Source organism: Syngnathoides biaculeatus, chromosome 11 (genome assembly GCF_019802595.1).
Source record: "Syngnathoides biaculeatus isolate LvHL_M chromosome 11, ASM1980259v1, whole genome shotgun sequence".
NCBI classification, from domain to species: Eukaryota; Metazoa; Chordata; class Actinopteri; order Syngnathiformes; family Syngnathidae; genus Syngnathoides; species Syngnathoides biaculeatus.
In genome coordinates, this window is record NC_084650.1 from 24,071,155 (window position 1) to 24,097,337 (window position 26,183).

At 40.2% G+C, this 26,183-nt stretch overlaps 1 protein-coding gene across 2 annotated transcripts; it reads right to left on the reverse strand.

Moving 5' to 3' along the window:
* Positions 1-905: 905 nt before the first annotated feature.
* eda (ectodysplasin A) lies at positions 906-18,941 on the reverse strand. Of its 2 annotated transcripts, none has more exons than XM_061835362.1 (8): positions 16,726-18,941; positions 6,627-6,726; positions 4,261-4,299; positions 3,684-3,854; positions 3,349-3,383; positions 3,190-3,241; positions 2,176-2,300; positions 906-1,921 (listed from the first exon to the last, which is right to left on the reverse strand). In XM_061835362.1, the coding sequence occupies exons 1-8, from the start codon at positions 17,053-17,055 to the stop codon at positions 1,661-1,663; spliced, it is 1,113 nt and encodes a 370-aa protein (XP_061691346.1). In that variant the 5' UTR covers positions 17,056-18,941; the 3' UTR covers positions 906-1,660. The 2 variants fall into 2 exon arrangements, with proteins under 2 accessions (XP_061691346.1, XP_061691345.1); XM_061835361.1 differs by having other exon boundaries at positions 2,170-2,300.
* Positions 18,942-26,183: the final 7,242 nt, after the last annotated feature.

Here is a 26,183-nt window from a genome sequence, read left to right on the forward strand (position 1 = left end):
CAGCCCACACTTGGGAAAACACCTTGTGGTAAGTTCCAGATGGTTTTGTTTTGGCTGTGCAGCATTTGCTCTATTCCATGGTCATAAGAACCTGTGAAACATGCAACTTTCGGGCAAGCTCTGTAATCTCTCAGGCTCACTTGGACACGTACACAGATACAAGTGCGCAGGGATGTGCGCACAAACACTTTCAATAAGTGGTCAGCAGACAGCTCATTTAATCAGTCATTTTTGTGAATAAAGTGAAAGGCGTGCATGTGTATTGGAGCATTTAAATATTTAATTGATGGCAGCCTGGCAGGTATGTGTGGACTCCCATATAATGAGTTTGAGTCTGATTGGTTACTCTTGACCACTGCCACATGATACGGAACCCTGTTCAAACCAGGCATTTGAACAGGGATCCATATACTCTTTTTTTTTTGACTGTTTGTAAGCTTTCCATTTACTCACTACTTGGAGTTTTTAAAGGATTCTCACTCTTAACTCAAATAATTATTTGGAATACTACTTTACTCCAACTTAAGTACAATATTTGGCTACTCTACCAACCTCTGCTTATATTACCTTATTATTTCTAACAGATTTTTCATAGTTCAGTTGTTTCATGATTACATTCTTCTTTAGTGATCAAAATACATTTAATTTTTCCAATACTGGATCTGTGTAATAGGAAATCTCCAACAAAATAAATGGTTACAATATTTACTTTAGTTACTGCTCAAAAGGAGGAAATCACACAAGAAATGTAGATACTTCCTGAGAAAAAATTCTATATATGCTAATGAGAAAATCTCCAAACATCATCGTTTTCTGATCAAGTCAATGTGCCCGCTCAGCTACTCAACTTCAGACTACTCAAACATAAATGACACACGTGTTACAACAGAACAAAACATTTTAATCTATCCATCCTCTCAAGTTACAAAAGTATATCCCATTTTTATATACAATATGTACACAGACATATAAACAAATCTTTATTCTACATGTATGCTTTCATACAGTAACTCAATAGCACTGTCACAGAACATATCACTGATATTCTGCAGGGATATTGTAGTGCAAAATGTGCGCAAAATATATAGTGCTGTTGCTCTTTGAATACCTCTTGACTCTAGTTGCAAAGATTTTCTCAACTTTTATTTTTGTAACTTCAGAGCTGTAGTAGAATCTAGAGCTCCTTATGGTAGACCACAAATAGGTAGGTAATAAAGTTAAGTAGTGGTAGTGTACAACTAAACAATATTTCTCAATTTTTAATTGTTGTTCCTTTTGGGAGATACAACATGTTAATTTAAAATACCTGTTTGTGCAGTATCATTCCTTGTTATGAACAAAGAAAGAAAGAAAGAAAGAAAGAAAGAGGGGGGTGAGAGATAAGATAAGAGAAGCTGGGGACTATAATTAGTGACATTTGTTTGAATAGTCAACAGACATTCTGTCTTCTCATTCACAAGAAGAACAGTCCATTATGTCCTCCCGACATAATGAGAGTGATTACTGTGAGAGTGAACTTGAGTGATCCTCAATTTTATCACCCAACATGCTTTCACAATGTCCTAGCAGGATCTCACAGGGCAAGACTGGAAGCATCCAGACCAAACGGTTTCTTCAAACGCAGACAAACTTGCGTTGAGAGGGCTGACTTGTGTAGTCATCAGTTCTGTCCAGCAGATGGCACCTCTCCAAGTCTGACACTTCCCAGGAAAGTGGTGTGGTTGGTCATGCTGATGAGCGTGTCCTCATATACTATGCGAATGGATATTCTCTGGCCTGCACGCAGCAGGCTCACCCCAGCTGTGTAGCAGGTGTTGAACTTGCGCTGGCCTGTCTCAATGCTGCAGGTGCAACGGAGAAACGGGTTGGAATCCACCATCACTTCGTAGCTGGCGATGTCCGTGAAGTTGAGGTAATACACCTGGTGAAAAGGCGAGAGATCCAATTTATGAATGATAGTTAAGGCTTGTACAAGCAAGATATAGTGTGTTAAGCTGAAACAGCTGTGTAGTGGAATAGCTAACATTACTAAACTTTACATTCAGACATGTATGGAAGAACAAAACCAGTTTTCAATGTAGACATACGGCTAAGCTTTGGAAACAGGAATTAGATACTATATTGAAATGACCAGTAAATTATAAGAGTTACGTCAAGGACCGTACTCACTTCTACCTGACTATATATGAAGTAGACCCCGTCCAACAGCACTTCTAGCTCTCCAGAGCGAGAGTGCATTTTAAACACACGGTGATGGATGGACACCATCTTCCAATTCCTGAGGATACCTTCAGAAAGATCTAAACATGTTGGAGAAAACCAAGAAAAAGCAAATGTTAAGGCGAGTGATCACCTTAAACTACACTGTAGAGGAGAGTAATGTGTAGAGATCCTCAACAAGAGCTTTAATGAAAAAAAACATCTACCTTTATAAAGACATGTGTTCAATTTGCCAAAGAAGTATTTATTAAACACAATATTCATAAAGATTATATACTGTATTTATTCTTCACCTTTTTCCTTCAGGAAAATTGATTTAATTTTGACTTTTGAGATTTGATCAATCTGATTAAGTAGACTTACTTTCTTTACTGCAGTCGAAAACAATCGGTAAAGGCTAATTCAGCCACAGATGGGATATTTTTGACAATGGCAAGTTGAAATCTCATATACCGGTCCCGTGATACAGAATGCAATTGCATCCGCCATTACAAGGTTGATGCAATACATAAAATATATACTGAAGCCGTAGTTTATTATTATTATTATTACACAGTAATAATTGTTGCGCAACTGAACTGCCACAGGGTAAATAATCTTAATATAATTTCAGAAATTCAGAATTTTGGTAGTGAATCTCTGTTGGTTGGCAGCTCTGCAGTGTCAGAGAACAGCACAACACTGTGCAGCAATATATTTTACTCCAGAGTCTACATGAAAGAAGGAACTCAATATCAGTATATTACTACTCCTCGACAATCCCATTAATTATCTACTAATTCACTACATCTCAGGGAACCAAACTCTCAAAAATTGTACAATTTTGGCACATTACATTGCCTATCAATAAGTCATGTTTGCTTTTATATATTTATTTACTTACTTATTTATTTATATATTTATTTTAGCAAGGATGTTGACTAGCTGAGAGTGCGGATGGAAGAAAAATAGGAAAGATAGGAAACCCACCTTCTCTTACTTGGATGGTTGTTTCCTGCCCTTGCAAATGGACCACTGCAGGCTGAAAAGCAAAGATACCATGGCATTTAGAATGAATAGGCAGTCATAGCAGTTTTCTTGTGTTTGATATAATACATAACTGATGTTTCTGTATGTGACATTTGCTACCTGAAATTCTTTTGTTTTCATCCTATCAGGAACTCCTGGAACAACAACAACAAAAAAACATGATTCTGGCCCATACCACTGCAGCGGAAGAAAATTATGAAATACCATAGAATACATAGAGTTCACTGCGATCCCAGAAAATGTATGCCACCCAGCATTAGAAAATCTCACAGTTAAGCCTTTGAATTTATTTATTTTGACAACTCTGCCTCTTATGAGCATGGGAACATGGCTACATGCAGCAAGCTTTGTACTGTTTAATTGAAGAGTGGGCACAACACTTGAGTTTGGGCTTTCGTAGTAAAGTAACCACTCATCTATTTTGAACTTCGTACCTGCTGGGCCTTGAGCACCTGGAGGGCCCTGTGGTCCAGGGGGGCCAGGAGGTCCAGTCGGACCCACAGCATTACTTCCTGGGATCCCAGGGATGCCAGGAATTCCTGGAGGCCCCTGCGGACCTGGGGGGCCGGGAGGACCAGGAGGGCCTGATATTGGTCTTTTTTTGCCTTAGAAGACAAAATGCAAGGTGGTTGGCAAATGGGGAAAGTCAATTATTTGACAGTGATGATCGTAAAGGCCCATGACAATCCATGCAACAGCCGCACGATTGATAAGGGCTTCATAAATGGTGGGCAGAATCTGGATTACTGAATTCTAGGAATGTAGTTAGTATTGGAAAACTAATGTTCAAAATTACTGGATCTGCAGCCACAGAAATGGAATCAAAATAACTAGGCTTCCTGGTGACTAAAGATGGTTGATCCTTGAAAAATCCTTCAGACTTTTGCCAATTACTGAGAACTTGATGACTAAGAATCTACAAAAAACTGGATCTAAAATCTCCCTCAATTTAGCCCACCTTAGATAACACAGATAGCTGAGCATCATCTTAGACAAATTAGATCTGATTACCTTTTTTCTTCTCTTTCCTTTTTTCCTTGCCTGTTGATTCTGGAAGGGGGAAAAAAAAGATTGATCTTAAAGCTTTTCAGACCAATCGTTATCTTGTATTGCATCTCAAGAGCCCAGTAAATGCCACATAGGCATCCTCTCTGTGCAGACATAGTGGGTAGGGAGCACTGACGTTAGTCCTGCGGGTTTGTCCAGTGGAGCAATTTGTAAGTGTGGTTTCACCTCATCTGTATGAACAAGTGCCTTAAGCATTCACAGGCAGTGGAACTGGAGAAGATCATTAGAGAGATACTTTATCCTGCCAAAATCCTTTTCTTTGTATTAAGCCCAGATGGAGAATGCAGATGAAAGTGTGTGAATGTTCATGTGTCTTTATTTTACGGCCACGCGCATATGTGTGCGTGTAGACGACGGTGGGGCATCTATGGCACTACGCGAATGTACCTTGAGCATGCCTTCTTTGTGTGTAGATGAATTCTTTTCAAAAGGCCGTCTCTGTATTCTTGTGTTTACCATGTCATTACAACTACAAAGGCCATTTAACCTGAAAACCTCACAGTTTGAATCCTCTATGAACATATGGCCATAGTTTCTCCTCTGGGTACATGAATGGATGCATCCGCATAGATTTTTCTTAATGAGAAGCCCTATCTGGAATCTGGTGCCCGTTATGAGGGCAGAGAACACACGTTGACACATGCGTACACACACACACACACACACTCACACACACACACATCTAAGGCAGGGATTAGAAAAACCTTTGTCTGTATAGCGCGATCTGAGGAGAGAGCTGGCAATGATTAGTGTTTAGAGGCTCAAGACTTTACTGATTTATGTATCAAGTCTCAAAGGTGAGGTTTTTCTTTTTACTTCTAAATTAAACACAATCACCAACTCACTCCCGACTAAGTATTCAGTGTCATGCCATCGATGTCATAATGCTTGCCTTATGATCACTTGTTAGGCCCGGATGTGAAACTTCAAAGGTTTCCCTTTTTTTTTAATTCGCATTGCTAACATTCTAAACAAAAACAGGTATGAAAGCTAGTTCAAATGTATCAGCCCATGTGGTTTGCTGTCAAGTCATCGATTACGATGAATCAGTTCCGCTGGATTTATGAAAGCCGCTAGAGTCTCAGATGATGACCGCCTTTTTAAATGATTGCATGGCTGACTGAAAAAATGCATTCTCTTCGAAACCACGATTTTTACAATATATTTACTGAAAGTGGAGATTGATTGATAACACAGAGCCTTTCTGCTCAATAGAAATCTCAAAAAATTTTTTCAGGGATGTGATATTTTAAGAAGGGGGAAATAAACACAGGCTTTTCTCTGAGGTGAAACCCATTCGTGAAACTCGGTGCTTGCCATCCAAGTAATAATCAATCCCATTTTATTAGATTGCATACTGCTTAACCTCAGTTAGATAAAGGTACGGCAATATTATAAAGTAAATAAAAAAAATTGTCAAACCTGAGAGCTCAACAACAATCTGTTTTAAAATACTGAAGCTTTTAACCTGTGCATCAACTTCTGATTTACACTGAACTGAATCTTCTCTGGGAACAGAAGACCAACTGGTTAGAATGTTGGCGTCACAGTTTTGAGGACCGGAGTTAAAATACCAGCCCCTGTGTTTGCATGTTCTCCCCGTGCCTGCATGAGTTTTCTCCGGGAGCTCCGGTTTCCTCCCACATCCCTAAAACATGCATTAATTAGACACAGTAGATTGCCCTTAGGTGTGATTGTGAGTGTGAATGGTTATTTGTTTCTATGTGCCCTGCAATTGGCTGCCAACCAGTTCAGGGTGTATTCTGCCTGAGGATAGCTGGGATTGCCTCCAGTACTCTCGTGATCCTTGTTAGGATAGATAGCACAGAAAATGGATGGATGAATATTCTTTTGTAGCATGGTAAGAGACCAGTTAGCACATCAGTATTGAAATTGCAAGTTAAAATTCGGGCTCTGGCCATCCTGTGTGTGCATGTTTTCTGCGTGCATACGTGGGGTTTCTCCCACATTCCCTAAACATGCATGGTAGGTTAATTAAAGACTTGAAACTGTCCGTAGGTGTAACTCAGTTCAGGACGTAGCCAACCTTGTGCCCAAAGTCGGCTGGGGGTGTCTGCAGAACACCCACTACCCTAGTTAGAACATACATGACAGAAAATACATTGATGGATAGATGAACTTGCTAAAGAAATAGGAGGGAAAAGGACACATTTATCCAACAATCTATCCCCAGTTTAAAAATACTACAGTTGCATTTTCTTTTTTTTTTTTTTTTTATAAAAAAAAATTGGCTGAAAAAATAACAATAAAGCTTACCATTCAAACTCTGGAATATTTACAGCACATACCTGTTTCTGGCTGCTTGGCGGCACTTCTTTTCTCCCTTTGAGTTTTGCCCGTGTTGTCTTCTCTGGCAGCCGTGTCCCTATTTCTGATCAGTAATTGCACCTAGGGAAACATGGGACCATTTAATTCATGTCCCTTCATTTAGACAGTGAACAATTTACTATAAAACAACACTTTTGTTTTTCATTTTGCTTTTACAAAGATTATGATTAATTATGATGGTGATGGTTGAATAGTGTTTGTTCAATACTATTCAGATACATGAGCAAACCAGAATGTTAGAATCATGTTTCAGTTTAATGTAATGAAGCACAAAATATTAAAAAAGTACAATTCATGGGACTGCTACGGTACCAATTAATGCGGACTCTAGCACAGACTATTGATTAATTTAATATGTACATGAGTCACATTATCTGTTATAGCCTTCCCTTCTTCAGATTCTGGGTTTGTTCAAGATAGATGTGAAAGCAAGAACATTCAACATGATATTGCCAAGTCATTGTCTTTCCTTCTGGGTCTGTAAACTATCCTGTAACTTAAGCCAACTTTGTCAATGCTTAACATGCTCAAGACATCCACTTCGTCACAAATGCTGTGAAACTCCTGACCATTTATAAAAAGAGGACAAGAATTGTGTTGAGTCTGAGCTGAGTCATTGCACGTTCAAATAGCACCTGGTCCCATTCCTGCAGAGTTGCATAGCCTGAATGGAATAATGTAAGTCAATGAAAGGACTGATGTGAGCCCATCTTTTATAAGAATATTGCCAGTGGGGAGTCTGTTCTCTTGAGACATTGTATTTTCTTTTGATTGGGTCTCTTCGACCTACAGTCAAGTGAACTCTAATGTGCTAAACTTAGCATTGACACAAAATTAACTATGGAACAGAATTTTTCAAGTTTAGCTTTGAAGCTTTTTTCAAACTACAAAATCTGTCTGTGTAGGCTACTTTGTGATTGCATCATTACAGGGCAAAAAGACAACCAACCCCCTTCAGTAGGATTGTTCATATGCAAATTGGGACTAGTATCAGTATTTCCCCATTTTTTTTTTTTTTTAATCAGTGTCAATTCCATAGCACTTCATGGGCTTTTTCAAGGTCCATAACAACTCTTAAACCTTCCACCTTCCTTAAACCAATGCTCTTAGAGTTCAGTCTTTGCAGATTGAACTGCTGCACTACAAGGGAACTAGCAGAAAAGTAAAATATTAAAGTAAAAGAGTTATAATGCTGGAAACACATCAAGACCACCCAGTGATCAACAAAGAGTTCAGTCACACTTTTCACAAATGATGATCCAAGTCTGAGGGACTGAACATCTGCTTTGAAAGTATGCAATGACATCCTCAAAGCAAGAACACATGCAGCATCCTTACATGGTTCAAAAAGCTGTACATAACTATGTATCATTTAGTCATTTGGCTCAGAGTGAAGTAAACATAACTCAAATTCACAATTCCCGAAAGGAGACAAATTTCTCATCCAAGGTGGATGAATTTACAGAATCTCTTTTTTTTTGTGGTTTCATGGAGAGCAACTGAAACACCATATTATAAAAACAGAAAATAACTCACTGTAGTTAAATGGTGCATGTCAATGTCAAGGAAGGATCCACAGATTGATTTCAGGGATGACATTTAATTGAATCCTGCCAAAGTAATTTCTAGTTCGTTCTAACGTGACATTGTAGGCCTCTTTTGGGAATGTTTAAGGCAAAGCAAAGCAAAATTTCTCAGAGTAGGTACGGAAAATATGTGGACCCCCTTACATTTTTCACTTTATATTATAGCCATTTGCTAAAATCATTTAACTCCATTTTTTTCAACATTAATGTACACACAGGACCACATATTTAAAAAATGGGATTGATTACATTTTTGCAGATTTATTAAAAAAAGAAATTGAACTATCACACAGCCATAAGTACTCGGACCCTTTGCTTAGTATTTAGTAGAAGGACCCTTTTGATCTAATACAACCATGATTCTTTTGGGGAATGAGAAAACAAGTACTTCACACCTGGATATGTGAATCATGTGACATTCCTCCTTGCATATCGTCCCTAGTTCTGTCAGGTTGGATGGTTAACATTTCTGGGTCGCCATTTTCAGGTTTTTCCACAGATGCCCAATTGCCCAACTCCTTCATTATTTTATCTCTAAGCTTAGGGTCATTGTGTTGTTTGAAGATGAACTTTTGGCCCAGTCCTGAAGTTCTGAGCACTCTGTTGAAGGTACCAGACATCTTCAATTTAAGGATTATTGAGGCCGCTGTGGTCTTAGGAACCTCAAGTGCAGCAGACATTTATTGTAACCTTGACCAGATCCGTGCCTTGCCAGAATTCCGCCTCTGAGCTCTTCAGGCAGTTTCTTTGACATCATTTGGTTTGAGATGCACCATGAGCTTATATAGCTGTGAGGTATATAAGACCTTAGTCTGATATAGATAGGTGTGTGGCTTTTAAATATGAGTGTCACAGCAAGGGGTCTGAATATTTATGGCTGTGTCATACTTCTGTTTTTCTTTTTGAATTAGCGAAAAGTTCAAAAATCCCATTTTTTTCTCTATTAATATGGCGTGCTGTTTGTTTTTTAATGAGGAAAACACCCAAATGATTTTAGTAAACAGCTGCAATACAGCACAGTGAAAGATTTAAGAGGGTCTGAATAACAATGACATTGCTAGATGGTAGGTAATTTATTTCCTGGTGTATTTTTAATTTCTTTTACTTGTGTATGTGGTCATGAAGACTGGGAATCGCATATTTACTCACAGTATGATGCTGTAAAAATAAAGTAAGTTTCTTTCAGCTTGTCCCTTTCGGTGTGCCACAGCGTGTCATCTGAGATGAACGCACATATATGTTTGGCATAATTTTTACGCCGGATGCCCTTTCTGGCGTAACTCTTCTCAGGGAGTGGAGGCCCCAGTGGGATACGAACCCACAGCCCCTGGTTTACCAAACCAGTGCTCTAACCACTGAGCTACAGGGCCACAATAAAAGCTGTAAAAATATTCTTTGCAATTCATCACCAACAGGTTTGGGAGGCGCTCATGTCCACAGTAGGAGGGTAGTTGAAATATCATTTTTTTTTTTTTTACAAAACATTAACAGTTATATTACAAAGCTCTTATTAAAGCAACCTGATATCATTGTTTGCACAATAGAAAAAAATAAAGCAGAGCAGTAAATGAAAACCTCTTAACAATCAAATGCACTTGCCAACAGGTAGTGTAACGGCACCGATTTTGAAGATAGGTAACTGACAACTTCAGTGATTTCATTTTTCATTCAGAATGATACTTTACGAAAGCAAACATTTTGTTTGTTTGATTTGTTTCAATTCGGTGGCCCATGAGACAGCAAACTAGTTGGACCCAACTGCGCCCTCTGCAGTTTTAGTGCATAGTGAAAACAAGAATGCATCTAAACTTTGAGCAGTGACTATAACATAACGTCAGTTCAATTTGGCAAAACAAAACAATAAACCGCGTTTTATGTAATTATTGGACAGAACTTAAGGTAGGACCTTCCAGACTTGTGAAATTTAGGAAGGGATCTCCCCAGTTGCTGCTGATAGCGACCCATTTGACCAATTGACTTGACGTCTGAACTTCTGAGCAGTTCGGGATGATTGGAGTGTGACTACTATGGTTTGTCTTCACACAGACCTCCAGATGTTTGTGTTTCATTTGGTGTGCAGGTGTCTCCACATCTCCTCTACAGCTGTTGGTATAAGGCCCTGTTACCTCTCAAAGAATTGCGGGTGTATGTTCAGACACATGGCGTTAAACTTTCGTCTGTTCTGACAGCCAAACATCATTCCACATGCAGGTTTTGGCCCAAGATGAAGCTGCAGCCGATTGCCAAAAAATAAACTGCAGTATCTGCCAGGCTACTACTAAGGTAAAACTGCTGTTTTGGATGAAATAACATGAAATAATTTAATGTGAACAACTTCATCAGAATATTCATAGCCTTTGTACTTTTCAAAGGAATTACAGTAAATCAGGCTGACAATGTGCTGGTATGCTATATGCCAAATATTGAGTAAACGATTTACTTTTCAACAAGAAGAAAATGCTAATAATTACAAGGCTTTCAACTCTTTAAAGTGAGGTAAGGGGTTTCCGGTGTGGGTCGAGGACACCATTCCTCATTGTTCTGTGAGGATATGACTAAATTTCAATCACCCCAGGGATGTGAATTTTTTTTTCAAATCACGGGTTTTTATTAACTCAGTTTAAAACAATTGCTTGTTTTCTCATCATTTCTGCACTCAGGAACCTGGAATTTATAAAGATTTTATGCTGATTATGAGAGGGGAACAACTGTAAAGCATTAAACAATGATGCTTTCAATGTGGACTCACTTATGATGCCCTCACATTGAATTCGAGGGGTAATTATCCAAAACTGCAAAATGGTGAAGAAATACAACCACAAAATTGCAGTGGGAAAGTCAAGGTAAAACTGAATGATACAGTTGAGGATACCAGATGCACAGTGAAATCTAGGGCCCATCAGTGTTACATTGGCAGCATGCACTAAATACATATTGGTAAGGTTAATTCTGCGCCATGTTGGTGAAATGGGTTCTCATACAAAATGAGTGGTCAAACCTCAGCTATTATTACAGTGGATTTACAACAGAGATGCCCCATCATTTGCCAACAAATCACATTTTAAGTCTTGTCGTGTTTTGTCAGTCATGCAGTATGGAGAGGGGAACAAGCAGTGGTTTACTGCCTGGTGACCAGTTCAGGGTGTACCCCACCTCTAGACCTGAAAATGATTGGGATAGAAAAGGCTCCCGTTTTGAATGAATGAACTTTGTACTGTACTGGTCATTTTAATTCACAAAAAAAAAAAAACCCTACAAAAAATGTTGTACTGTATCGAAATATGGGTGTATATGGCCGAAAAAAATGGGTCAATGTAACGGACAATTGGCTATATTGGATGAACAGTAAGAAGCCCTTGCTTTTATAAGTCTACTGATCAATGCCTGATTTTGGAGGTGTAGTCTTGAATTAGTTGCTGGTGACAACCCACCCGGGTGCCAACGCAACATGTAGGCTGGATTCAGTGCCCCATCAAGATTTTTTTTTTCTGATAGCTGTTAATGGGACTCCAGATGTTTTAACATCTGGTTTATGCAGGACTTTGAAGGCGAATGTTTGAGCAGAAAATTATTTGGCACAAAAATACTTTACAGTTGTTCTAAGAAAGGTATACTGTAAGTCTCCTCACAACCAGAGCGTAACCTACTTAGTGCCCTTAAAAAAAAACAAAAACTCATATATAGCCATCCATCCATTTTCTTAACCGCTTACCGTCACAAGGGTCACGGGGAGTGCTGGAGCCTATCCCAACAGACAGGAGGCAGGGTACACCCTGAACTGGTTGCCAGCCAATCGCAGGGCTTTTTTTTTTTTTTTTACAAAACATTCCCTGGTTATATTACAAGACTCTTATTAAACCAACCTGAGATCATTGTTTGCAAAATAGAAAAAAATGAAATTGAGGATACCAAATGAACATTGAAATCTAATGTCCCAAAAAATGTATATACACTTTAAATAATGATATTTGTTAATAATTTTTCATGTTAAAAATTATTTGAATAATAATAAACATCAAGTTTACAATTATTTAAAGTGTGTACTGTATACACTTTTTGGGACATCCTGTATATAGACAATAATGTTGTGTTCAGTTTAAGTTTAAATACCCAGGTAAAATGTGATCTTTTTTTTTTTTTTAAATATGATTGATGACTAAACAACAGTCATTAATTTCTTTAGGGTAATTTTCTGTTTCATGATTATGCTTTTCTGAAATGCTAGACAGTTTAATTTGAATCACAGTAAAATACGTTTCGGCAAGCCTTTCATGTTTTCTTAAAAGACATCTACACCTTCTACAAATACTCCTTAGTAATCTAACAAATGAACACAACTGTGTGTTTTCTCATTTACTAAATAAAAGTAGGGCTGTGAATTTAAAAATAAGAGCAAGTAAATAAGAATTGCACGTTCAAATAAAGTGGTTAATCTCAGAATAATTCTTTGAAACAACAAAGAAAATCCAGACAATACTTCATATTTTGATCCGATTGGTAGAAGCAAAATCATGCGTTGTAAAAATACATTAAACATAGGTAGAAAGAATTTCCTGTATTTTTAGGTCAACCTTGGGTGTGCATATTATACATGGGTACGCATTATACATGAGAAATTCTAATAATACTGAAAAGTATGTTGTCGTGGCGTGTTAGTATGTGCAGTATTTTGCAAGTATTTAGAAGTTGTAGCATGGTAAGAATCTTACACATTAAATCTACAGTCGTACACACTACTGAGAAAATAATGCTAAATCCCAACATCCATATCGACAGAATATCACATGTCCTCATTGGGGTCGGGGGAGGTATGGCCACACTTGCCTTGAAAAATTAGTTACTTTACTGATTACTTGATTTCAAAAGTGAATTAACTTACAACTTATTTCATTATTTGCATTAAGCAGCTGCTGAGTGGCAGTAACTTATCCACAGTATGAAAATGCATTCACTTAACTGTACACATCATTTGGCAATACACACCACACAAGTTATGAGGTGAGGTACAACATGGACTGGTTGCCAGTCAATCACAGGGCATCTACAGAAAACAACAACCATTGATGCTCATGTTCGCACATATGGTCACTGAACTTGACTTAAATTTACCCAACATGTATGTTTTGGTAATTTGGGAGGCAGACATAGTACCCAGAGAATACCCAAGATAACCATGGGGAGAACATGAAAACCCCACACAGGATATTCCTGTTTTAATGCACACGCTGCTCAAGAAGAAAAAAAAAAAAAAAACAAAAGAAAAAAAAAACAATTGGCTCTTTTTAATCTCTTTTGGGGGTGAATGTCCAATGCTGACTAATTGGTCTGATATCTACCAAATGAATTCTGACAAGCTCAAAGTGTGGTATGTATACAAAAATATACAAAATATTTTTGCTGAGCTGCTTCTATACAGTGAGAAAGCAGACATGGTTCATGTCCAGCATGTGAGATGTCCTGTCCTGTTCTCTAATATGCCCAGGTTTGCCAAATGCTTTTGTATATTTCTGTATTACTGGAGGACACAATCCCTTGTTGCACTTTGCTGTGTATCTACACTTTAAATCACTGCAGTGCTGCTAAAGTGCCTTTGATGAATACTGAAGTGAAAAATCTAATGAATAATGTTTCGGCCTCCGGAAAGGATTCTTCAAAGGAAAACTCTCAAAAGCTAACAAGTGCGGCAGCTGCATCTAAACGCCACATGCTCCTGTTTCTCCAACTATGTAAACTGTGGGATATGTAATCAGAGTTGTTTAATGCAGACATCTGGAGAGTACAGCATCACAGCGCAGTTAAATATTTACAGCTGGGGCACAGTCTTTCACTTCATGAAGCGTCACCATCTGGACTGAATACTCAACCCATCTCCTTGGATTCACCCAGGGAAACTTCTACCATCTAAAGCAGACTTTGCAAGCGATACACGAGACCAACTCAATAGTCTCAGCATTGCTGTTTATTTTATCTACAAGGAAAATGTTACAAAGCAAACACCCACATTTACATGAACATATCTCATGCCAAGTAATGTCTTTACTTGGAAATTGCTGTGCACTATTTGGGTGCAATCTCCAGAGGCACAGTTGATTCAGTTTTAGTTTTTGATTTAAAGAGCTAGTCACTGATGGTGTAGTGGTGGACTCACCTTACTTTGGTGCAGGCAGCGTGGGTTCATTTCACAATCAGTGAATGTGAATGTGTGTCCGTGTCTATATGTGGCCTGTGACTGACTGCTGATCAGTTCAGGGTGTAGTCCACGAGTCAGCCGTGATAGGCTCCAGCACCCCATGACCCTAACCCGGGATAAACTGTGTTGCAAATGGATGGATGGATTTAAAGAGCTGTGGGAAGTTGAGCTACACCCACACAGGCATCTGTTATGGCATGTATCTGACTCAACAACACTGGCATTCAGTTTTCCTTTGCATGATTGGGGTTTTAGATCAGAGGATCTTGTCAATCTTTGACAATTGTGGACCTGTGAAGCCCTTCGAGACTCTTTTGTGATTAAGGGCTATACAAATAAACTTCACATTGAAATGTAGGTTCAGAACATTCAGAGAAATTCCCCTACCAACTTAAAAATAATCGTTTTGAAATTCATTTTCCCTGTTATTAATCATGTAAATTGAGTCTGCAGTGCAATATGTAAGGGTACTGTATATATGTTTTCTGGTTTTGTCCCTAAAGTTTAACCATAAGGCTAAGTATGAGACTTCATGGCAACTTTGTAGCATTTCTGGAGATAAAATGTTCTACGTACTAACCCTGTCTCTTTGGAAGTCAAAGGTAGAAAAACTCAGACCTGCTATTATTCTACCCATTGAATGAGGCTTCTCATCAGTATAAAACGGTTATACAACCACTAACAAAAGACATATTGCTATGTGTAATCCAACTTGCGGTTTGCTCCTAAATAGTGCTAATGAAGCTAAGAGTAAAATACTATATGGGGTGCTATTTCTTAAGACATCAACAACACAATGAACATTAAATTGACTCCTGCCAAAAGGAAAACACAAGGTGTGGCTGGCTTCAGTCACTAGTCCAAGTGCCAATAAATGCACATCAAGCTTCAGGCTCTGCACCTGCTCATAAGTGATTTAGCTGACCACCCGCACTTTGACTTGACCATCATTGCAAAACCAGCCCGCAGCTTGTGCAACAATATATTTACCTGGGGTGAGCTATGAAAACAACACACTTGTGATTTCATTAAGGAAGTATAAAGCCAGAGTGGGGTACAACCTCCAAAGTTGAACGCACCCAAAGTAGTGACATAAGCTGAACAGAATCATCATCAAACCTGCTGACTTTTATCCATCCATCCATTTTCTTAGCCGCTTATCCTCATATGGGTCACAGGGAATGCTGGAGGCTATCCCAGCTGTCAACGGGCATGAGGCAGGGTACACCCTGAACTGGTTGCCAGCCAATCAGGGCACATGAAGACAGACAACAGTCGCACTCACATTCACACATATTTAGAGTGTCCAATTAATGGTGCATGTTTTAGGGTTGTGGGAGGAAACCAGAGTGCCCGGAGAAAACTGACGCAGGCACGGGGAGAACATGCGAACTCCACACGGGCGGGTCCAGGATTGAACCCGGCACCTCAGAACTGTGAGGCCAATGCTATCCAGCTGAGCCATTTTTACACTTTTAGACTTTTACTTTTACAGTGCTGAAAATGTATGTCACAATGCTCCACATCAGTAGACACTGAAAAAGCAACAAACATGTCAAGATGTCTTCTTATTCTGCCTTCAGACAGGGAATATTTACTAATTTCATCATTTCCAGTAAAATTCTAAAATCATAGCAAACAAATTCCTGAGAGCTCTTTATTTGCTTGTTAGATTACTTGTGTAAGAAGTAAAGAGTAAGTTACACTTTAAAAAAATTGGACTGTTATTATACTGTGGTTCACATTTATTTGTATGACAGCATCGTAAATTTGCTAATTTTACTTTCTAAATTGCCTGTAGTTAATGTTTTTAGACTGTGACAGTTTGATACTGAAACTGATCATTTGTTCTTACCTTATTTCCTATGTGGACAACTTGGTTTTCAGCCATCATCACAGAAAAGCTAGTGTTCAATTTGGTTACACAATGCAGTAATTTCATGTCTTGTGCATGAATGTCAGTCAGAGGCGAACAGCATGATTCAGTGTTTATGTCCCCGTCCCCTATATGAACCTGTTACAGGGCCAAATGGGTCCAAGTAAAGTGTGGGCCCAAGCTGTCGTAGTGGCAAGGAGCGAAATCCCAAACATTTACTCAATTATATTCCCATTAAAAGATTCAGGCAGTACAGGTCTGTCAATTATAAAAAGTTGCCATGAAACAAGTCAGATCATAGACAACCCCTGCCAGACTATGCGCGCACTCGGACAAACGGCTCATGTCTGCTGTTTCCTTTCTCTTCTCTCTCTTTTTTTTTTGGTCAAATTTTAGATACAATTTACCTGAGGATCATCTGCTGAGCGACTGCTACCGGGGTCGAGGCGCGGGGGCTCGGGCGGTAGGACCACAGACGCCGCTTTGCCCGAGTCACTCCCCGCTAGTGTCAGCACGGAGTCCCGTTTTTGGTGGATTATTTCCCTTTTGACCTCCGAACGCAGGTCCAAGTAGCAGACGAGCGTGACCGCGTGCAGGCAGAGTGACAGCAGGAATAATCCGAGGAAAACGACACTGCTGCTCCGACTCCGGCAGTTGGCGCTGCATGTACACGGCTCGCCTCTGGGCATCGCTTTGCCCGTGAAACCGTCCACGGGTAGAACATCGCGTGCCATCATGGGACAGGGCGCAAGTCAGTCGCTCTTTAACTCGGCATAGTCAGCCGCGGCTATTTATTTACGTGCAGACTCATAGGTGCAGCACAAGCAGCGGCGGCGGCGCGGGCAGGTCGGCTCAAACTTCTTTCACTATCCGTAGTGACACCAGCGTCCCCACCCACCTCCTCTGCGATTGGTCCAAGGACCCCGCCAGAGGTTGGAAGGTTGGGCGCATCTGACCCAGTGGTGGGGCGACATCAAACGGGCGCGTTGTGCTACTGCAACGCGTGGATGCTGATGATGTGCTGTGAAAAACATCAATCCCCTCTGTTTGTGATTCTTTGAGACATGTGACCACATCATTGGTTTATTCTCTACTACATGAGTGTGAACACGGTGGTGTGGTTACTGGTGCGATGCATGTTGTTTGTACAGGCTGTCAACGTGCTATTTTTCCACGTTTGGCATCTTGTTTTATATTGTGTGGGTGGTACAAAGGCTGTGGACAGGTGTGACACACAAAGAGTGGAAGAGCATGGCATTCTTATGCAGACTCTACACACTGTAGATGTTGTAAAAGTATTGTACAATCAATTCATCTCAGCCATGAGAGTCACATTATATGGTAGGTCAGCAGTCTGTGTGCAACACCATCAACTTCGCCAAACATATCAGCTCAATTTGTGAATAGCTAGACAGTTTCCCAAAAGCCAGCTGAAGAAAAAGTCACAGACGCAGTGTTTCCCAAGCTTTATCAAGCCATTGCACCCCTATTACACAAGAAATATCTCTTTGTACACCGCTCCCCGAGTGCCAGACCAAGCTCAAAACAATGAGGATCCCTCTCAGTTAACAATTTTACACAAAGTGAAATTCAGGCATGTTTAATTGAATGCAAAGTCGATATACTCACAAGTTAACAGTACCTTCTACCATTTCATGGAAGGGCATCCAATTATTCTGCCTTACACCATATGTCGCCGTTATAGATGAATGCGTATGATTGAACCTTGTTATGTAGAATTACTCAGTGGACACTGATTAATTTTTGTGTTTCTTGGAATATTTTCATTCCTCCAGTTCATTTCATTCTCAGGGCATTGAATCGATGGTCGTTGGACTGTTCTGCCGTTAGAACACGTTTCTCCTCTCAAATGAGCAGGCTTCACCAGCTCATGCAACAAGAATTAGTTAGGGCTTGCTATATCCTGAAATAATGACTAATTTAGTGTTTTGAAGAAAAATAGCAATATGATAATTGGAGATGAAAGGCTGTTCCATGTCTGGGAGATATTCTTAGCAGGGTGTTGATTACTTTAAGAATGCTACAGTCTCTGGAGCAAATGTATTGTGGTTCATTTTGTTCAGCCTGTCATTGCAGAGTTGTCTGCTTCTCATCTTTGCTGTTTCCTACAAAGTGATTCTAGTCAGCTGCCACTGAAGGGCAGCATTGCCAAGCCATAAATCAAATAAACTGCATACCAGTATCCTGTTTAACAGAAGATACAATATAACAATTTAATTAATGCAATATTGATGACATGAAATCAGCACATTGTTTCATGAGCGGATGGATAGTTGGGTGCAGCTTCTGTTTGGAATAGAGTTTGAGCATCACCCTCCGCTTCCTCCCTTTCTAAGATGGAAGAAGAAATGGAATCAAAGGAGAAAAGTAACTCTCGTAGGGGTTGTGAGTGAGTGGGGGCTCAGTCTAAACCTGTTTGTTACACTCTCCATCTGAGCCTCACGTAAAACGACCGTGAGAAGTAGTGCATTCAGAATAGGTGACACATAACATTCCGTTTATACATCAATATATTTAGGCAAGTCTATATGAAAAAGTGTGACATAAAGAATCCTTCCACCTTGCTTTTCTGTTAGTTGGCCCAGAGACAAGGGGACCCCCCCCCAAAAAAAAAAAAAAAAAATTCCCCTCTTTTTTTTTTTTCCACATCTGAGTAAATAGCAAGCAGGAGTAATTCCTTTTCCATCCGCAGGGCTTCTATGCAGTGTGTATAAACGGTGTGCCACAAGCCTCTCTGAGCTTATAATAAGATTTAGAGCCTTTCCATGCCTCATGAGGTTAGCAGAATAGATATGTTACATTCTGCCATGAAAGGATGTGGGATGAGCCAAAGCTCACTAATGGAAGATGATACTTGCCTTGGTCCCGGCAATGAGGAGATATATTGCATTGTCTTATTTTGTGGCAAAGTGTCTTGAACATCTACAACTGACTTCTAATTGCCATTATGAGGATGCATATAAGTGATGTGATTCACGGCGATGAAGTCACTGGAACTGGAACTTCGGTAGTCTTTGTATCTACACACTGGATTTTGATTTTATGGTCCTAGAGATCACGGAAATTTAACATTGTCTCAGTTTTCACAAAAAGCAATCAAATACACCCTCGACAATGTCACATGATTTTGGGGACTGAAACTACAAACTTTCAAAAATGGATCTCAACTATTTTGATGCAAAATCAACATGTATTTGACAGGTTGACATCAGACCAATTTGGTGAAGTTATTCATGTAATTCTGCAACAAACCAAAACTGTCTATTTCTGAGGGGTTGTGGATGAAAGCAGCGTAACCCCCCATTGCTTCCACCCACCTTCCTTCATGTTTTCTTCTGTTCTAGCTCATTATACTGCCTATTGGCAGCACACAGCTATGCAGTTTTCTCATCATTGTTTGTGTATGAATACTTAACAGCAAAATATGACAAATTTTACTTTTCAGATCTTAAAATTTGTATAATGTCTTGAAACTCGTATGGGTACATTTTTGTTAATAATGATAAAAATGGATATCATTGGGAGGTTTATTTAAAAACATTTTAATTATATTCTGATAGTTGATGACTTAAAAATTATGCCAGCTGTCATTTGCATCAACTCTTTAAGAAAATGTGAAGAAAAACCTGGTAAAGTAAAAACTGACCTCGTCCTTGATAGCAAATGCATATATTGTATGTACATAGATGCATATTTTTGGAATGTTGGGGAGAAGCTGGAGTGCACAAAATAAATACACACATGTATAGCGCAAACATGAAAATTCCACAAAGAACAGTCTAAGTCTATCTTGGTCTGTATTTTGGTTTATTTAGTTTTTACATGTTTTTTTGGGCAGCACGGTTGTGCAGCTGTAGAGCGTCGGCCTCACAGTTCTGAGGACCTAGGTTTGCATGTGTGGAGTTTGCACGTTTTCCCCGTGCCTATGTGGGTTTTCTCCAGGCACTCCTGTTTCCTCCCACATCCCAAAAACATGCATAAATTACAGAGTCTAAATTGCCCTTAGGTGTGATTGTTAGTGCGACAGTTGTCTGTCTCCATGTGCCCTGCGGTTGGCTGGCAGCCAGTTCAGGGTGCACCCTTCCTCCTGCACAATGACAGCTGAGATTGGCTATAGCATTTCCACGACCCTCGTGAGCGTAAGCAGCTCAGAAAATGGATGGATGTTTTCTTGTAGTGCATGTCTTGTGTTCATTAGTTGTGTCATGGCAGTGCCGGTCCTGTTATGGCTGTGCCGGTCCCCGATGTGCAGTGCACCTGCTCCTATCAGCAGATGTGCGCACCGGTGTCTCATCTATGTAATTACTTCCCACGTATTTATGGCCACGCATGTGGTCTGGTCTGTGCCAGATTATTGATCCCATGTCACGTTCCTGTAACTCCTTGTTTCTGCTCTAGCTATCCCGTGTACCGACCCCGGACCAGTTATTGACCTTTCTCTTCCGCCTGCCGAATCTACTACTGCTGCCTTCGCGGACTGCTTACCGGTATTTGGACTTTGAATGGAGTAAAGACTCTTCCCAAACTCTTACTAAGCCTGAGTCGTGCATTTGGGTTCAGCCGCATCTTCTAGCCATGACAATTTGTGTCCACCTGCTCTCTTGAACCTCCTACCTTGTGTTGACCAATCAGCTCTGTCCAGCCACTCGTGTCTTGACCAGGTGTTCCTCATTGTCTCGGCACTTTGTGTATTTAGCTGCATAGTTTTTTTTTTCATTTCTTGTCGGTCGGTTGTTTGTCCATGGCGCTGTTCATGTTTATTTGTGTCTGTGTCATGTTAGTCATCAGTTGTGTTTTCCTAGTTTTGGGTTTAGTTAAGGGTTTCTTTGTTATTTTGTTTAGTCTCCTTTTTTACTCATGTGCCTTGTTTGCCTTCTTTTGGGATTAAATACCCTTTTGTTGAGACACTTGAACTCCTGGGTTGCCTCCCTTCTTCCCTGCACCTGGGTCGTCCAGGCCTTGCCTTCACTGACCCCAACCGTGACAGAATCGACACTCTAATCCTAAAACTCTTGAATGTGTGGCAGATATGCTAATCACATTTCTCTCTGAAATACTCATTCATCCATTTTCCAAGCCACTTATCCTCACAAAGGTCACAGAATTGCTGGAGCCTATCCCAGGCATCTTCGGGCGAAAGGTAGACTACACCCTGAACTGGTCACCAGTCACTCGCAGGGCACATATAGATGGTGTCACTGAGTGGGAACTGAACCCACGCTGCCTGCGCCAAAGTCAGGTGAATCTATCACTACTCCATCAGTGGCTGCTGTTGAAAAATAAACATTTTTAATTTTTGTAAATGTGTACAAAATCATGAAATCAGAAAATGTGAGTTTTATAAAACAAAACACAGATCTTACAATAATAAAGCTGGAGACCCTGAAACCAAGTCCAATATTGTGATGAAATATGAGTGTAATACATGTTTATATGAGCCTTTATATGTGGCAAGATGATCGTTATAGTCTTTATTCCCAGGGCGTTTGCCATGATGCTTTTCAGGCTCATATTAGACTATCACTGCCATCGCCATTAAACAGTCACTATCCATATCAAAGCCTCTTAAGTCGCGGTCAGATCAAGAGGCCCAACTGAGGTGAACCCAGAGTTGGCCTATTTCGTCCCCTTGTCTTTTCTGTATTCTATTAGCTTGTTTTTTACCTGAAGTGAATGGCATTTCCAGTATCACCCTCTTGACTTAATTTGTGGATCTGCTGTAGTATTATTTCATGAGAACGCGCACCCTCAAAGGTTAATGTTTTGGTTTTTCACCCCAAGAACAAGTAACTTTATATTTCCGAAGCCATCAACTGTGCACTTTGTTGCACACCTAGTTCTTTCTCCCTCAATCTCCCTCATATTCTCAACTTGGATACTTCCGCGTTTTAGCAGTCAATGTTGGTGGAAAAATGTCTTTTCTGGTGTCAGCGTGCACATTATATTTTATGTGTGTTCACCTGTACTCTACAAGATGAATGACTTGAGCTCTCAGACTGAAAATGGCTGCAGTACGATAAATCTAACAATCACGCTTCTTTTCAACAGCTGAATGGACAAGCACAAAAGAATTGTGAATGGGAGTGTGAAAGGGCCAGCCACAGAAAATAATTGCTGTTGTGTTCACTAGAGAGTAGAAATAACGTCAAATATGATATTTGGAGAAAAAGAGCAGCATATTAAATTACCCAGGTGGTCGACATGGCACGGGTTCAATCACTGGAAATGAACTAATTTGTTTTTAAACTTGCCCCTTACACTGCCTCTCTCAGCGCAAGGACCATTGTGTGTTGGGTTCTACACAACATTGTCTCGGCACCTGTGACACGCTCTAACGAATGCTATGGAAGGTAACTGAACAAACACTGGTTAATCCATCTTTTCCTGATCAAATTGCTTTGTGCGGTACAATGTTTCACCATTGTTTTGCAATTTCTCATTGCGTAGGCTTCACGCTGCATGGCAGTCCATTATATATTAATATTCAGTAGAGGTTAAAAACCAGATCTTCTTCCCCTGACTGTATAATCATGCACAAAGGTGACTTCTGATCAGTACCGCTATTTCACAGTTTTAATTTGGATACCTTGTTTGGAGGTGTAACTTCCTAGTTTGAAAAAGCTGCAGCTGATCCACATCTGTCTTGGAAGTGACTCAAGTGCTTTCTCTTGGTTTTATTTATGCTTTTATGAAAGGAAAGGGAAAGTAATTTGTAAATTGTTTTGTTAAAGTAATTGATTCATTTTGGTCCATTTGCGTATCCCACTTTAAAAGACTCCAATTAAATATGACTGTTGACTACTGATTACTACTGAATTATTATTGGTTCAAAAATAGAGGGAACTGAATTGCTGTGTTTTCCCCAAAACAACACCATTTCACAATGCTTGGATGGCAGCAACGCACTGAATAGTAATTGGAGGCTCGTCTTCTTCTTCATGAAGTTATTGTAATGATTTCTCATTATTATTATTGTTATTATTAGTTTTCTGTTGCATTATAGTTTCCTCTTTCCGACTGTGTGGAGATAGAGATGTCAGATCAATCTGTCAAATTTAGAATAGCGATTTTCAATCCAAATTTAGAAGGGTCCAGTTGTAAGGGATTCCTAAGGGTAAAGGTCCAGACCTTAAATAGCTTTGATTTAAAAAAATATATAAAAATGGCTAATTTCCTTTTCACAACATTGATCATCTTCTTTTTTTCCAACTACTGTACACTGTTTTTTTTTCTAATGAAAATAATAAATTTCTCTCTGTACTATAAATGACACTATTTTAATCCCATTTAACGACCATAATGGATGAACATTCCTAAATGTATGTACAGTAAGTAACAAATGGTTTAATGGCTCATCATGGTCATATGATTGCAACAATTACCGTAGAACTGAAGCTGCATACACAGTCTGTAACAGCAGCATATGACCAAAAAAAAAAAAAAACAGCTCTGCGACTTCCTTTATTTAATAGAATTTGACCATGGGTTTGCTAAAGAACTTGACTTCATCTGGAGCTGGATTGCTATACACCATTTGAAGATAACCCATCGAGAGGTTCACTGAAATCTGTACTTCCTCATTCTTGTAAGAAGGAAAATCAGCTGATCAATCACCAGAGAATTAACTACTTTTGACATAACGTGGTGCTTTATAAGCCAGACTGAGGTTCCAAGAGCTGCATGTTGACCACACCCGATTTTGACCAATGTCATTGAATATATCCATCCATCCATCCATCTTATGAGTCGTTTATCCTCACAAGGGTTGCGGGAGTGCTGGGGCCAATTCATCGGGCAGGAGGCAGGGTACACCCTGAACTGGTTGCCACCCAATCGCAGGGCACACAGAGACAGACAACAGTCGCACTCATCATGTTTTTGAGATGTGGGAGCAAACCAGACTGCCTGGAGAAAACCCACGCATGCACAGGAGAAAATGCAAATTCCACACAGGCAGGACTGGGATTTAAACCCCGGTCCTCAGACCTATGAGGCCAATACTCTAACCAGTTGACTCACTGTGCCGCTTAACTACAAATGTATTGAATTTAAAGTGGGCCTGTCATGAAATGGATGATTTTTGGTATATTATTAATGAAAAACCCACAACCAATATGGTCCCATGTATTTTTTCACACCAACACATGATTTTGACGTATACAGCTTTTTGTAACTCCCGCCATGAAAATCCTCTCAGGGATTTGTTTTCGAGAAGAAGCAGGAAGTGACGTAAAGGACAGCGGGCCCCCCTAGTGGACTCGTTTGTTTACATTAATTTTACCTCCGGGAAGGTTGCTCGTGTTTCCTTCGTGTTAGCCAAAATGCCGTCTCATTGCATTGCTGGACATTGCTTGAATACTCCGGAGAATGGAAATGCCCTTCATAAGTTTGAAAGAGATGCTGTTCGTTGTGAAAAAGGGATTGCACGGGTGCAGAGGACGAGAGCTTCGTGGGTTCCAAATAACAGGTAGGTGTGTATACAGCTACTAAAAAAAATAATAGCTTGGGGCTGACCGCGTAATCGGTCTCTCTCATAACGTAACAAAAGATCCGTGTATGAAATGTGTCGATGTGCGCATACAGCTACTAAAAAAAAATAATAGTTTGGGGCGGACCACGTAATCGGTCTCTCTCATAACGTAACAAAAGATCCGCGTATGAATTGTGTCGATGTGCGCATCGCCCATCCAACAATGTCTCACTCAGCCTCTTCTCGATAGTGTTCATCGCGTACTGCGGCGGCTTTGAACATACCCCTAAAAGCAGCATGGCTCAGCTCACCTCCTCCTTATATGCCACCAGCTCAGAAAATCAGCCACACCGGCTGAGGCGCCGCGTTCGGCGGTCACAGCTTCTGCGAAGGCTGCGCGTCGGGCTTTGCGACGGGGGCAGTTCTGAAGAACCCAGCCGAGAATGCGTTACTCAGTCGCGTGCATGCATAAAGCTCCCCGGCTCGACTGTGTTGCTCAGTACTGCGGCGTCTGTGAGCACCCCCTAAAGCAGCACCGCTCGGCTCTGTCATAAACCACACCGGCCGCCTGCGATGAGCCGCGATGGCTCATCTCCGCTGCGGAAGTCGATCGGACGGGGATGTGGTCTGGCCGTGATCGCATATCATCCGAATCTGGCTCGAAACAATAGTGTAATATTGCCCTGAGGGCTCTTAACAATAGTGTAATATTGCCCCGGTAACTTCACTTAGTTGTGTGGTGTTGTCCTTTTCGAAAAGAGCTTCGGAGTCAGAAGGGGCGTCGGAAAAATCCGAATATCTCTGTTGTTCGGCTTCCATAGTAGCAGGGACTGCGCGTTTTCAACGGCGGAAGTGACGATGACGTCAAGGACAGAGGACACGACTAATATGGCGACCACTTGGATGTCGAGGGACACTCAATTGCGCAACTTTGCGCATGGATGACGCACGATCGGCTCCTATATATTTTTTTGTATAGACAATGAAGTGAATAGTGTTATATGTATTTTTCATCACAATATCTATTCTAGAAGGTTATAGGGATGACAGTCCCACTTTAAATGTTCAATACAACTGACCTGTACATAGCCAGTTAGAGGGGTCTGTGAACCACAAGTGTACCCTACTTTGTGAATCACTGCTGTAAGGAATATTTTTTGAATGAGAAGTAATCAGTTTGACTTTGAAAAGTGCCTGAACCTTCCATCTGTCACTTTATGTTGACTTTCTGGCTGACAATCTCAGCTCCTTTTTCATCCTCTATCGCTTTCCCTCCATCTCATTATCTCTCCAAATATCATAACTTATTCAGAGGCCCTTAAAAGGCAGGCTATACCCTGACACAGCAATATTTCTGAGAAGTATGCCAGTTCA

Bases quoted from the DNA above. Each gene is read 5' to 3' on its own strand.
- eda (XM_061835361.1), bottom strand. From the start codon at position 17,055: ATGATGGCACGCGATGTTCTACCCGTGGACGGTTTCACGGGCAAAGCG. The intron at 3,242-3,348 runs GTAGCAAATGTC...TTTGCTTTTCAG, and splicing joins TGAAAACAAAAGAATTTCAG to CCTGCAGTGGTCCATTTGCA. The intron at 1,922-2,169 runs GTGAGTACGGTC...CCTTTTCACCAG, and splicing joins TCATATATAGTCAGGTAGAA to GTGTATTACCTCAACTTCAC.